The sequence below is a fragment of the Chiloscyllium plagiosum genome, unplaced genomic scaffold (genome assembly GCF_037043375.1).
Source record: "Chiloscyllium plagiosum isolate Xiang-an unplaced genomic scaffold, Cpla_swu_hap1 HiC_scaffold_2, whole genome shotgun sequence".
Lineage (NCBI taxonomy): Eukaryota > Metazoa > Chordata > Chondrichthyes > Orectolobiformes > Hemiscylliidae > Chiloscyllium > Chiloscyllium plagiosum.
The window spans coordinates 127,409,716-127,422,715 of record NW_028270140.1 but is presented as its reverse complement, the minus strand read 5'-3'; the positions used below and the strand labels follow the sequence as shown (position 1 = coordinate 127,422,715).

General features: G+C 41.1%; 1 protein-coding gene across 7 annotated transcripts in view; it reads left to right on the top strand.

Annotated features, from left to right (window-relative positions):
- The window catches only part of LOC122557939 (neurolysin, mitochondrial-like), a 58,429-nt gene that overhangs the window by 21,983 nt on the left and 23,446 nt on the right, over positions 1 to 13,000 (top strand). For all 7 annotated transcript variants that reach the window (XR_006313988.2, XR_006313989.2, XM_043706222.2 and 4 more), the window contains 4 exons: positions 1,385 to 1,520; positions 7,814 to 8,180; positions 10,564 to 10,765; positions 11,821 to 12,007. Coding sequence is in view for 5 of the 7 variants with exons in the window: in XM_043706222.2 (XP_043562157.1) it covers positions 1,385 to 1,520; positions 7,814 to 8,180; positions 10,564 to 10,765; positions 11,821 to 12,007 (892 nt within the window). In the remaining 2 variants the exon portion in view is untranslated. The remainder of the gene's footprint in view (positions 1 to 1,384; positions 1,521 to 7,813; positions 8,181 to 10,563; positions 10,766 to 11,820; positions 12,008 to 13,000) is intronic.

Here is a 13,000-nt window from a genome sequence, read left to right as displayed (position 1 = left end):
CATCATAATTTCCCTGACCCCAGCTATAACTCTTGCCTTGTAGTACACACTTATCCCTCTCCATCACGAGAGTAAAAATCACCGAATTATGGTCACTATCCCCAAAGTGCTCACCTACCTCTAATTCTAACATCTGGCCTGGTTCGTTACCCAGAACCAAATCCAGTATGGCCTCACCTCTTGTTGGCCTGTCTACATATTGTGTCAGGAAACTCTCCTGCACACATTGAACAAACACTGACCCATCTAACGAACTTGAGCTATAGCTTTCCCAATCAATATCAGGAAAGTTAAAGTCCCCCATAACAACCACCCTATTACTGTCACTCATCTCCTGAATCACCTTCCCTATCCTTTCTTCAATGATTCTAGGACTATTAGGAGGCCTGTAAAAGACTCCTAACAGGGTGACCTCACCTTTCCTATTCCTAACCTCAGCCCAAACTACCTCAGATGGCAAGTCCTCATCCATCGTCCTTTCTGGTGGAATCCAGAACTAGAGGGCATAGGTTTAGGGTGAGAGGGGAAAGATATAAAAGAGATCTAAGATATAAAAGAGACTTAAGGGGCAACGTTTTCATGCAGAGGGTGGTACGTGTATGGAATGAGCTGCCAGAGGAAGTGATGGAGGCTGGTACAATTGCAACATTTAAGAGGCATTTGGATGGGTATATGAATAGGAAGGGTTCGGAGGGATATGGGCTGGGTGCTGGCAGGTGGGACTAGATTGGGTTGGGATATCTGGTTGGCATGGACGGGTTGAACCCAAGGGTCTGTTTCCATGCTGTACATCTCTATGATTCTATAACTACCGTCAGAGTGTTGTCAGGGTCCACAGGCTTTTCACAGAGTGAATCAAACTATCTGAGACTGGTATCTTTGATGCTGGATGAGGCCAGGTTGGATTGTCCATTCAGCCTCATTTTATGCTTTTGTGCTGTTTGGCTCTCAAGTAGTCCTGTTTTGTAGCTTCACCATGTTGACACCTCATTTTTAGATTTGCCTGGTGCTGCTTCTGGCGTACTCTCCTGCATTTTTCAGAGAAAAGGTCTGGAATTTCACCAACTCTCCATCTTCCTCTTCTCCATTAAAATAGTAATTAAAAGCCATTTCTTTGGCCTTTGATTATCTATCCAAATCTCACTTTTAGTGGTTCATTGTCAAATCTCCTATCGTGCTGCTGTGCAGCACTTTGGGATGTTTTACTACTTTAAGGCATTGTATAAATGCAGTGACCATAATCTTAAAGAAATTTTAAAAATGTTTGGATGGCAGATTTTATTTCTATTGAATATCTTAATACTTGAGAAACAAATCTCAAATGTGCTTTTGAAATATTTATTAAGTTAAATTAATTGATTAATTCTCTTTGTTTTATTGGCAGGAAAACACCATTATTCTTGAAAAGTTGATTCCACTTCGAGCAAAAGCAGCAGAATTACTGGGATTTAGTTCACATGCTGACTTTGTACTTGAGATGAACATGGCCAAGAAAGTGGAGAATGTTGGCAAGTTCTTAGGTGTGTTCTTTTAATTCAAATTTCGCAGAGAATTCAGTTTTAAGATTGTTTCTGAGAGGTGATCCTCAGTAAACAAATGGAATCTAAAATATTATGGCTGCTCATTATCTTATTGATAATATGCTTGACAACTTTTTTCTCTGCTATCTTTGTGTACACTGATGTGACAAGGTTTGTTTTAAATTTAGTGTTCATATCAGGTAGGCAACGCAGGCAAAAGAAGTGAGCAAATACAACCACTGACAGTAAATACAAACAAGTAGAGCACACATCTCAGCAAGTAGAACATGGAAAGGTACAGCACAGAACAGGCCCTTCGGTCCACGTTGTTGTTGAGGAATAATCCTAATCTAAACTAAAATAACCTAACCTACACAGCCCTCAATTTGCTGCTGTCCATGTGCATGTCCAGCAGTCACTTAAACATCCTTAATGATTCTGCTTCCACTACCACTGCTGGCAACGCATTCCGCGCGTTCACAACTCTGTGTAAAGAACTTACCTCTGATGTCTCCTCTATACCTTCCTCCTAACACCTTAAAACTATGACCTGTCATGGCAGTGGGGAAAAGTCTCTGGCTATCGACTCTATCCATGCCTTTCATTACCTTGTACACCTCGATCAGGTCACCTCTTGTCCTCCTCATCTTCGGAGAGAAAAGTTCGAGCTTAACCAACCTCTTTTCGTAAGCCAAGCCCTCCAGTCCAAGCAGCATCCTGGTAAGCCTTCTTTGCACCTTCTTCAAAGCCTCCACATCTTTCCAAGGACAGGGCAAACAGAACTGGCCACAATAATCCAAGTGTGGTCTGCAGCAAAACATCGCAGCTATTAAACTCAATCCCCGTGTTAATGAAAGCCAAAACACCATATGCTTTGTTAACCCAATCCACTTGGCCGGCAACTTTGAGGGATATATGCACTTGAACACCAAGATCCCACTGTTCCCTCACACTGCCAAGAATCCTGCCTTTACTCCTGTATTCAGTATTCAAGTTTAACCTTCCAAAATGCATCACTTTGCATTTATCCAGGTTGAACTCCACTTGCCATTTCTCAGCCCAGCCCTGCATCCTGTAGCCTCCAACAGCCCTCGATACTATCAGTGGCACCTCCGACTTTGTGTCATTGGTAAATTTACTAACCCAGTCCTAAGTCTTCTCATCCAAGTCATTTATAAAAGCTACAAAGAGCAGAGACCCAAGAACAGAGCCCTGCAGGACACCACTCATCACTGACCTCCAGGTAGAATACTTTCCATCTATAACCACTCTCTGTCTTCTGTCAGCCACTAATTCTGAACCCAGAGAGCTAAATCTCACTGTACCCCATACCTCCTGACTTTATTAATGAGAATACCATGGGGAAGTTTATCAAATGCCTTGCTGAAGTCCATATACACCACATCCACTGCCTGACATTCATCAACCCGTCTTATTACCTCCTCAAAGAACTCAATAATATTTGTGATGCATGACCTGCCCCTCACAAAGCCATGCTGATTGCTTTTAATCATGCTATGTTTTTCCAAATTGTCATAAATCCTATCCCTCAGAATTCTTTCCAAAACCTTGCTGACTCGATATAAGACTGACTGGTCGATAATTGCCAGGGATTTCCCTATTCCCTTTCTTGAAAAGAGGAACAATATTTGCCTCCCTCCAATCCTTTAGTACGACTCCCGTGGAGAGTGAGGAAGCAAAGACCTTCACCAGCGGCTTAGCAAACTCTTTTGTTGCTTCCAGGAGCAAGCAATAATAAATCTGGTCTGGCACTGGGGACTTATCAATCTTAATATTTGCCAAAATTTCCAGCACATCAACTTCCTCAATCTCAATCTGTTCAAGCCTATTTCCAGCTTCTCAAAGTTCTCATTCACAACAAGGTCCTTTTCCTTAGTGAAAACCGAAGCAAAAAATTCACCTAGGGTTTCCCCTATCTGCTCAGACTCTACGCACAAGTTCCCTACACTATCTCTGATCGGCCCTACCTTCTCCCTGATGTTCTCTTACTCCTCACGTATAAGTAAAATGCCTTTGGGTTCTCCCTAACACTTCCCGCCAAGCCTTTTTCGTGCCCCCTCCTGGCTCTTCTCAGCCCATTTTTGAGCTCCTTTCTAGTAAGCCTGTAATCGTCTAGAGCTGTGCTAGATCCTTGTTTTCTCCACCTTATGTAAGTTGCCTTCTTCCTTTTGATGAGAAGCTCCTCTGTTCTCTCGCAACAACTGCTCCCTAAACAGTCTCCACATGTCTGTTGTGCCCTTTCTGTGGAACAATTGCTCCCAATCTGTACTTTCCAACTCCAGTCTGATAGCATGATAATTTCCTTTTCCCTGATTAAATATCTTCCCATGGTAACTGCTCCTTTCCCTCTCCATGGCTATGGTAAATATGAGGCAGTTGTAGTCATTGCCACCAAAGTGTTCTCTCACCGCGAGATCTGACACCTGTCCTGGCTCATTGCTGAGCAACAAATCCAAATGGCCTCTCCCCTTGTCGGCATGTCCACATCAGCTCTGATCTCCACCATCTGCAGACCTCACTTTCTCCTCACATACTGAGTAAGGAAACCCTCCTTCACCCACCTGACAAAAACGGCTCCAACCAAACCAGCTGCACTAAGGAGGTTGCAGTCAATATTGGGAAAGTTGAAGTCACCAATAACAACATTGCTGCCTCACAGTGCCAGGGACCAGGGTTCAATTCTAGCCTTGGGCAACTGTCTGTGTAGAGTTTGCACATTCTACCTGTGTCTGCGTGGGCTGCCTCTTGGTTCTCCGGTTTCCTCCCACAGTCCAAAGATGTGCAGGTCAGGTGAATTGGCCATGCTAAATTGCCCATAGTGTTAGTTGCATTAGTCAGAGGGGAATGGGTCTGGGTGCGTTACTCTTCGGAGGGTCGGTGTGGACTTATTGGGCAAAGGGCCTGTTTCCACACTGTAGGGAATCTAATCTAATCTAATCTAACACCCTGCTATATCTGCATTTTTCCAAAATCTGCTGGCCTACGAGTTCTTCGATCTCCCTCCTGCTATTAGGGGAAACCCCCAATGAGGTGGCTGCTCCCTTGCTGTTCCTAACTTCCACCCATACTGACTCAGTAGACAAACTTTCCTCAACAACCTTCATTTATATAGCTATGACTACATAGCACTCTATGTTTAGCAATGCTATAACCCCTCTTTTTTTCCCCCCTCCCTATTCTTTTTAAATGTTCTAAACTGTGGAACATCTAGCAACCATTCCTGACCCTGTGAAACCCATGTCTACGTTATGGCCACAACATCATAGTCCCAAGTTCTGACCCATGCTTTAAGTTCATCACTGTTATTTCTGACACTCCTTGCGTTAAAGCAGAAACACTTTAACCGATCCCTTTGTTTCATCACATGAAAAACTTCCCTGACAGATTCACTACATCCTGTCATTGCCCCAACTACAACTATCACTCTCTTGGATATGTAGCTCTGGTTCCCACCTCCTCCCCAAACTAGTAAACTAGTTTAAACCCTTCTGATCAGGTCTCACCTTCCCCAGAAAGCATCCCAATGATCTAGGTATCTGAAGCCCTCCTTCCTGCACCAGCCGTGCAGTCACGTATTAAGCTGCCTGCACTCACTGCCTGTTTCTCACCTCACTATCTCATGGCACTCTACTTGTCCTGCTCTTCAGCTTCCAACCTAGCTCTCTGTAGTCACTTTTCAGATCCTCAGTCTCTTTCCTGGCTATGTCATTGTTGCCAATATGTACCACAATTCCTGGCTGCCCACTCTCCCCCTTCAGAATCTTGTAAACCTGACCAATGACATCCCGGACCTTGGCACCACAGAGGTAACATGCCTTCTGGGAGTCCCGTTCCTGACCACAAAATCTCCTGTCAATCTGTCTAACCTTGAGTCCCCTACTACTAGCGCTTTTCTATTTTACCCCCTTCCCTTCTGAGCCTCAATGCCAGAGACCTGACAACTATGGCTTTCCCCGATAAGCTATCCGCACCAGCAGTATCCAAAATGGTATACTTATTGCTGAGGAGAATGTCCACAGGGGATCCCAGCTCTGTTCAACAGTTGCAATTCCTCCCCCTGACTGTAACCCAGCTGTCCTTATCCTGTGTCTGAGGAGTGACCACCTTCCTGTACATCCTTTCAATTTCCCCCTCAGCCTCCCGGATGATCCGCAGTTCATCCAGCTCTAGCTGCAGTTCCATAACTCATTTTTCAAGGAGGTGGAGTTGGGTGCATTTCCTGCAGATGTGGCCAACGGAGACATGTGTCATGTCTGTCACCTGCCACGTTCTATAGAAGGAACATGCAACTACCCTATCAGCCATACCCTGCTAATCAGCCCACACAGGACTAAACAAGGAAGAGGAAAAAAAAGAAAACCTGAAGAACTTACTGAGTTTACAGTCCCTTTTTAAGTGAAGATTTACCGTGCCAGCAGCCCTCACTCCTCGCCACTCTGTAAAAAATGGAATCGCAAGTGCCGAGATAAGTCCCTTTTTAAGTGGAAACACTTAGTAAAGAGAAAAAGTAATTCAAAATTTGTTCAAACTATTGTAAGTGCAGCTTTATTCAGATCACTGCTTATTGTTTATAGTCATATATTATCAGAGAGATATCTGGATATTGGACAATCACAAATCTCTACAGTGTGGAAGCAGGCCATTGGAGCCATTGAGTCCACAATGACCCTCCAAAGAGCATCCCACCCACATCTTCTCTCCTACCCTACATTTACCATGGATAATCTATCTAGTCTACAATATGAGCAATTTATCTTGGCAAATCAACTTAACCTGCACATCTTTGGACTGTTGGAGAAAACTGGAGCACCCGGAGGAAACCCATACAGACATGGAAACTGTCTTTGTGGAGTTCGCACAGTCAACTAAGGCTGGAATCGAACCCAGGTCCCTGGTTCTGTGAAGCAGTGATGCTAGCCATTGTGTTGCCCAGGAGAAGGTGCAGTGAAGGACAACTAAATTGACAGATAAGATCAGCCAGCCATGTCACAAGGAGAAGCAGCAGAATTGAAGAATAAAAACCTCATGAGGATGTCTTGCTGAGTTTTCAAATTGCTATTTGACAAAACAAGATTCATAGCAAGGCAGCAGCATAGTCCACAAAATGGCTGCCACTCCAAAGAAGGAAATGGGAGGTGAAGTGACCAAAAACTTCATTAAAAAGGGAGATTTTAATGGGGGTTCTACAAAAATAGAAGGGCAAATTGAAGGGATAAAAGGGTTTAGGGAAGGAACTAATTAGTGGGACTTGGAAATCAGAAGGCACTGCCACCAGAGTTATGGATCTTTGTAATTTTGTCACATGGAAGTTCTGTCCTTGACTATATTTAATGTAGAGATTGACAGACTTCTGATTACAAATGACATAAAGGTTTATGGGGATAGTGTGGATAGAAGGCACTTAAGTGTGCAATCAGCCATAATCGCATTAAATGGTGGAGCAGGTTTGACAAGCTGAGTAGCCAACTCTTAGATTCCTATGGTAAAGCAAAATGGATAAATTTACAAATGGTCAGAGGTATATCGAGTCTGGAAGGAAGGGACTGTTGCAGGGTTTGGAGGAGACATAAAGCTATAAACGGACATAAATTTGAGGCATGGGGTGGACTGTGAATATATTGATTATGGTCATAAGTTCCATGCGCGTATAACCTCAAATAGAAAAGGGAATGTGAAAAGAAACTTTCAATTTCATTATGCAGTATGCAGTGACTTTAACAGAGACTGATTATATCAGCAAATACCAGAGATTACTGGATAACTACCTGGAAAAAAAAATGTGAGCAATGTTGTGGGATATGATATTTCCAAGATATTGAGAGGATGTTGGGTTTTTCTAGTTCTATACATTCCTATTTCAGCCAGAGTGGAGTTTTGCGTTCATTTTGCTCTAAATGTTTCAGCAGAACAGAAGCCCATAGTAAGAACATCAGTAGCAGCTGTCTATTTTGATTCCTCTTCACAGATGCTGCTCGACCTGCTGTACTTTTCTAGCAACTTCTGTTTTAATTACCACTGTCTATTTATCTGATTTGCAGTTTGCATAACAGCTATCCTTTCAATTTAGTACTGACAAAATAGCATGAACTGCACAATTAGCAAGCTGATTTTCATACATGAACCTCTGATAAATACCCCCACCACACTATTCTACAACTAAAATGCCAGTCTGTGCAATTTATTCTTAGAATGTTCAACAATGTGGTTGGAGTATAGTATAATTTGTGACTGAAATCTAGCTTGTAATTCATTCCCTTACTTTTGCTCTGCAGATGATTTATATGAGAAAATGAAACCTTTAGGTGAGCAGGAGAGAAGCTTCATTTTAGACTTAAAGAAGAAAGAATGTGAAGCGCGAGGATTGGAGTATGATAACAAAATAAATGCATGGGATATGCATTATTATATGACACAGACTGAAAAAATCAAATATTCTATTGATGAGAATTATCTCAAGGAGTTCTTCCCTATTGAGTTCGTAACCACAGCATTGTTGAGCATCTATCAGGAATTGTTGGGTCTGACTTTCCATCAATTAGAGAATGCTGATACTTGGCATGAAAGTGTAACTCTATACAGTGTTGAGGATACTGCCACATGTGATGTTTTGGGTCAGTTTTATCTTGATTTGTATCCAAGGTAGGTCTTTTTACATCTTTGGATATATTTTCTAGTTTAAATTTTAACTGTTTCAGCCAACGTCTCAAAAACCCCTCTCACCATTCCCAGGGTTTTGCTGTATGTACAGCAGGGATGAGGTAGCAGTTGAATACAGCCAGGAGTGAATGGTCCCAGGAAACCTACATTTGCTTTTTATGTCATGATAAATAAGAAAGTAAGTTTTCAAGAGGAGATAGAGAGCCTGACAAGGAATATTAATGGTCTAAACGATTACGCAAAGATTTGACAAGTTTGATGTGGGAAGGTGTGAACTTGCCAACTTAAGTTGAAATCTTCTAGGAGAAAGTGAGGACTGCAGATGCTGGAGATCAGAGCTGAAAATGTGTTGCTGGAAAAGCGCAGCAGGTCAGGCAGCATGGCACTCTTTCCTCATTCCTGAAGAAGGGCTCATGCCCGAAACGTCGATTCTCCTGCTCCTTGGATGCTGCCTGACCTGCTGCGCTCTTCCAGCAACACATTTTCAACTTAAGTTGAAAGAATAGAAAAGCAGTATACTGTTTAAATTAAGAGAAACTGCATAACTCAAGTGGTATAGAGGGATTTTAGTGTCTTGGTACTTGAATAAAAAAAAATTAGGATGCAGTTCAAGCATGTGATTGGGAAAACAAATGTTTCTTGCAAAGGGAATGGAATATATAAGTAGGAAGGTTTTACTGCAGCTTTACAAGGCCTTGTTGAATAGTTCTCACTTGAAAAAAGCATATAACTGCTTTAGAAGCAGTTCAGAGAAGGTTCATTCAACTGGAAGGAAGGGCTTATCTGATGAAGGAATTTTAAATAGCTTGGGCCTAATACCAACTGGAGATTAGAAGAATAGGAGGCAATCTTATTGAAACTCATAGGATCTTGAGGCGAATTGAATTGGTGGATATTGGGAAGATGTTTTTATGGGAGACTTGAACTAGGAAACAGAGTTTCAGAATAAGAGATAAGAAGAAAAACATCTACCTCTCAGAGAGTCGTTAGTATGTGGAATTCTGTTCCCCAGAGTGAGCCATTGAATTTAGTTAGACTAAGTTAGAGCTTAGTTAGACTTTTGATACACAAGAGAGTCTGAGGTTCTTGGGAGGCAAACAGGACAGTAAAGTTGAGACCACAATCAAATCAGCCAAATGGCCTACTCCTGCTCCACAGTCCTACATTCCTCAAAATGAGATCCAAACATCATCATGCTATGAGGTAAAGTATGAGTAAGGAAGCCTCCTGATTACAACCTATACTGGCCCTGGCCTAAAGATACTCTACTCCTCCATGTTGAACACCTGTTGGAAGAAGTAAGGAGCGTAGCAACAGCATAGCATAAGCTCTGGGTTGGGAACTTAAATATCCATCACCAAAGGTGACTCAGCAGCACTACTGACCAAATTGGCCAAGTCCTGAAGAACATATCTGCCAAATTGGGCCAGTGGCAAACAGTGAATCAACATGAGAGAAAAATGAACGTTCCCTCTACCTGTCAGTATTAGTGAACTAATTCTGAGTGACAGTATAAGTAAGAGTGAGCATTGCCATCATTTTCAAGACATTAAGACCTGTCCTAATGTTGAAGACATTATGTTCTTATCCACTACTACTATGCTAAAAGTCATACTTTCAATACATACCCAACATCGCAAATCTGCAATTCTGGCTGAGAAGAAAATAACTTAGTCTGATGCCAGACTAAGTAGTCAGTGAACATTGACATGAACATTTATAGTCCCTTCATTGTGGGAAGCAACTAGCACGACATAACAAATGCTCAGACTCTTTTTATGACTTGTGACAAAGTACATCAAAAATTTGTATCGCTCTGGATAATTAAAATGCACTGTATTAACTTCAACAGTACAGATATGATGAAAATGTGTGCATTTTATGCAAAAAAACCTCACTTGGAAAAGTATTTAGATTTAGTCAAGTGATGGAGCTCGTGCTGCTTATTATAATTAGGAAAATGATTGTGTATTTAATAAATGTATATAGACCAGATAGTGGATGCAGTATTCTGTAAATCTAATGGAATTGGGTAAGGAAATTGAGAAATACGTAGAGTTTTGCTGCACTGACTTTAAGAAATTATTTATATGTTCTCTATTATATCTACCTTTTTAATATTATTGCTATGAATAATAAAGGCTTAGTTACACCTCAGTCAAGTGCTAAACGTTTTTTCATGTCTGTTAAAGATCTTTGATATAAAGACATGTTGGTACTTCTTGTAAAAGTACTTCATTTATTTGAGTGCAGTAATATCCCAAAGTAGGGATCTAATGCTCACAAGATAACTTTTGTATGATTTGATTCTGACACAGTTATAAAATTAAAATGATCAAGTCATTAAAATGACCTTTTGTTGTAGAGATGGGAAGTATGGGCATGCAGCTTGTTTTGATCTGCAGCCTGGATGTCTACTGCCTGATGGAACTAGACAGATTGCAGTAACAGCTATGGTAGCAAATTTTACCAAGCCAACACCTGATGCTCCTTCCCTTCTCCGCCATGAGGAAGTTGAGACTTACTTCCATGAATTTGGTCATGTAATGCACCAGATATGTGCTCAGGTACTCATTTTACAGTTTTCTCAGTCTAAGGTTTCTCAGCCTAAGGTTTCGCTCCTATGCCAAATATGGTTAATAACCTGGTAATTTCTTTTATTGTCTGAGAAACATTGCTGTAATTTTAATGGTGGCTGCAGTTGAGAAGAATTACATTGATTGTGAAGTATTTTGGAATGTCATGTAAATTTGCAAAATTGTCTTAATTTGTCCACCTTTATAGTGGTTGTTGGTTTGGGCGGCACAGTGGTTAGCACTGCTACCTCACAGCGCCAGAAACCCGGGTTCAATTCCCGCCTCAGGCAACTGTCTGTGTGGAGTTTGCACAATCTCCCCGTGTCTGCTTGGGTTTCCTCCGGGTGCTCCGGTTTCCTCCCACAATCCAAAAATGTGCAAGTTAGGTGAATTGGCCATGCTAAATTGCCAGTAGTGTTAGGTGAAGGGGTAAATGTAGGGGAATGGGTCTGGGTGGGTTACGCTTCGGCGGGTCGGTGTGGACTTTTTGGGCTGAAGGGCCTGTTTCCAAACTGTAAGTAATCTAATCTAATCTTGGTTATTCAGATTAGTAAGTTTCGGTTGTGTTAACACCCAGGAAACAGCTTTTCAGGATTAATGCTGAAATGCAAAATGCTGAATCAAATTATCTCACCTAACTTTGCCTGATCAGGTGAGGGCAGTTAGACTTGCATGATCTTGGCTGGAGAAATCATAGGCTCAGTACTTTAATCCTGAAGAGATCATGTCCCAAAAGTAGTTGCATGGTGTGAAACAAGAAACTGAACAATCTCTAAAATGAATGAGCAGAGCCTGTGAAACTATGGCATTGTATAAGCTCAAAAACAAAAACGACACTTTATGACTATCAGAAATTCTGCTACTTGATTGTCTTCTAGTGTGTTTCGTCAATACCTGGTTTTATTGTTCCACAGCTTGTTTGCATTGCTTATTTGTTTTCAAGCTATTCTCACTTCCAGTGATATTTAACAATTCACTGTTTTTTCTATAAACTGCTTAAGTAGGCCATGAAATTTAGTATGTTGATAATGTTATTTATTTTCAAGGCTGATTTTGCCATGTTCAGCGGAACTAATGTGGAAACAGATTTTGTGGAAGCACCTTCCCAGATGTTAGAGAACTGGGTTTGGGAGAAGGAACCACTTAAGAGAATGTCACATCATTATAAAGATGGGAATCCTATTCCTGACTATTTACTTGAGCAACTTATTCAGTCAAGATTAGCTAACACTGGTAAGAAGTGAATTATACAAAGATCAACAGTAACTCTCAATAGTATAATAAACTTGTTCCAAGTGGTAGTGATGCTGTATTGATAAGAAGTAAAACAATATATTTTCAGAATATAGAAATGCTGCATCCACCATCAATTCCTAAAGGAGGTGTGATGATATTGAGGTGGCTGTGTTGAACTGGGTGAATAAAGTTAAAAAAAATCACACAACACCAGGTTATACTCCAACAGGTTTATTTGGAAGCACTAGCTTTCAAAGCGCTGCTCCTTCATCAGGTAGTTGTGAAGCAGGACCAAAAGACACAGAATTTTTTAGCACAAGATTACAATATCATGCAACAGAAATATATACTGTACATACCTAGATTGTTGTTAAGTCTTTCATCTTTTAGAAATGAAGTGGTCTGCCTTCTTGGTCTGTTGCTGACCCTACTTGTCGTGGATGTTTCTGAGCTAAGAGGCATGTCAGTCCACTTGAGAATGGATTAAAAATAAACCACAGTGTATCAGCAAGACTGCAAAATGTGGTATTTGTCCTGATTACCATTGCTGGAATTTCATGGTATCTTGCCACAAGATGAGAGTTGTACAAGATAGTTCACTGCTACATTTTAACTGCTCTGCCTATACAGTGTCTAGAGGCCATCTTGATATCAAGGAAATATCAGTGGCAGATGATAGAAGAGACATTTATTTTGAGGAACAAGATGGATTATTGAACAAAGTAAACACAGTTGATATTACTAAGACTCAATAATCAAGGACAATCAGGAACTTAGCAGAATACATTTGTTCACTATGTAGTGGATAGTGTAGAACTCCTGTCACCATCCAAAGACTGTGCACAGGTGTCACCAGATTGAATAGAGCTCATGCAACTTCAACATTAACATTCTAGAACAGTTACTTGAAACTATATCCCTATGCTCTCATTCCGTACACTCTCAGATGTTTTTTCCACATAGTGTAACCTAATATACAATCATAAATGA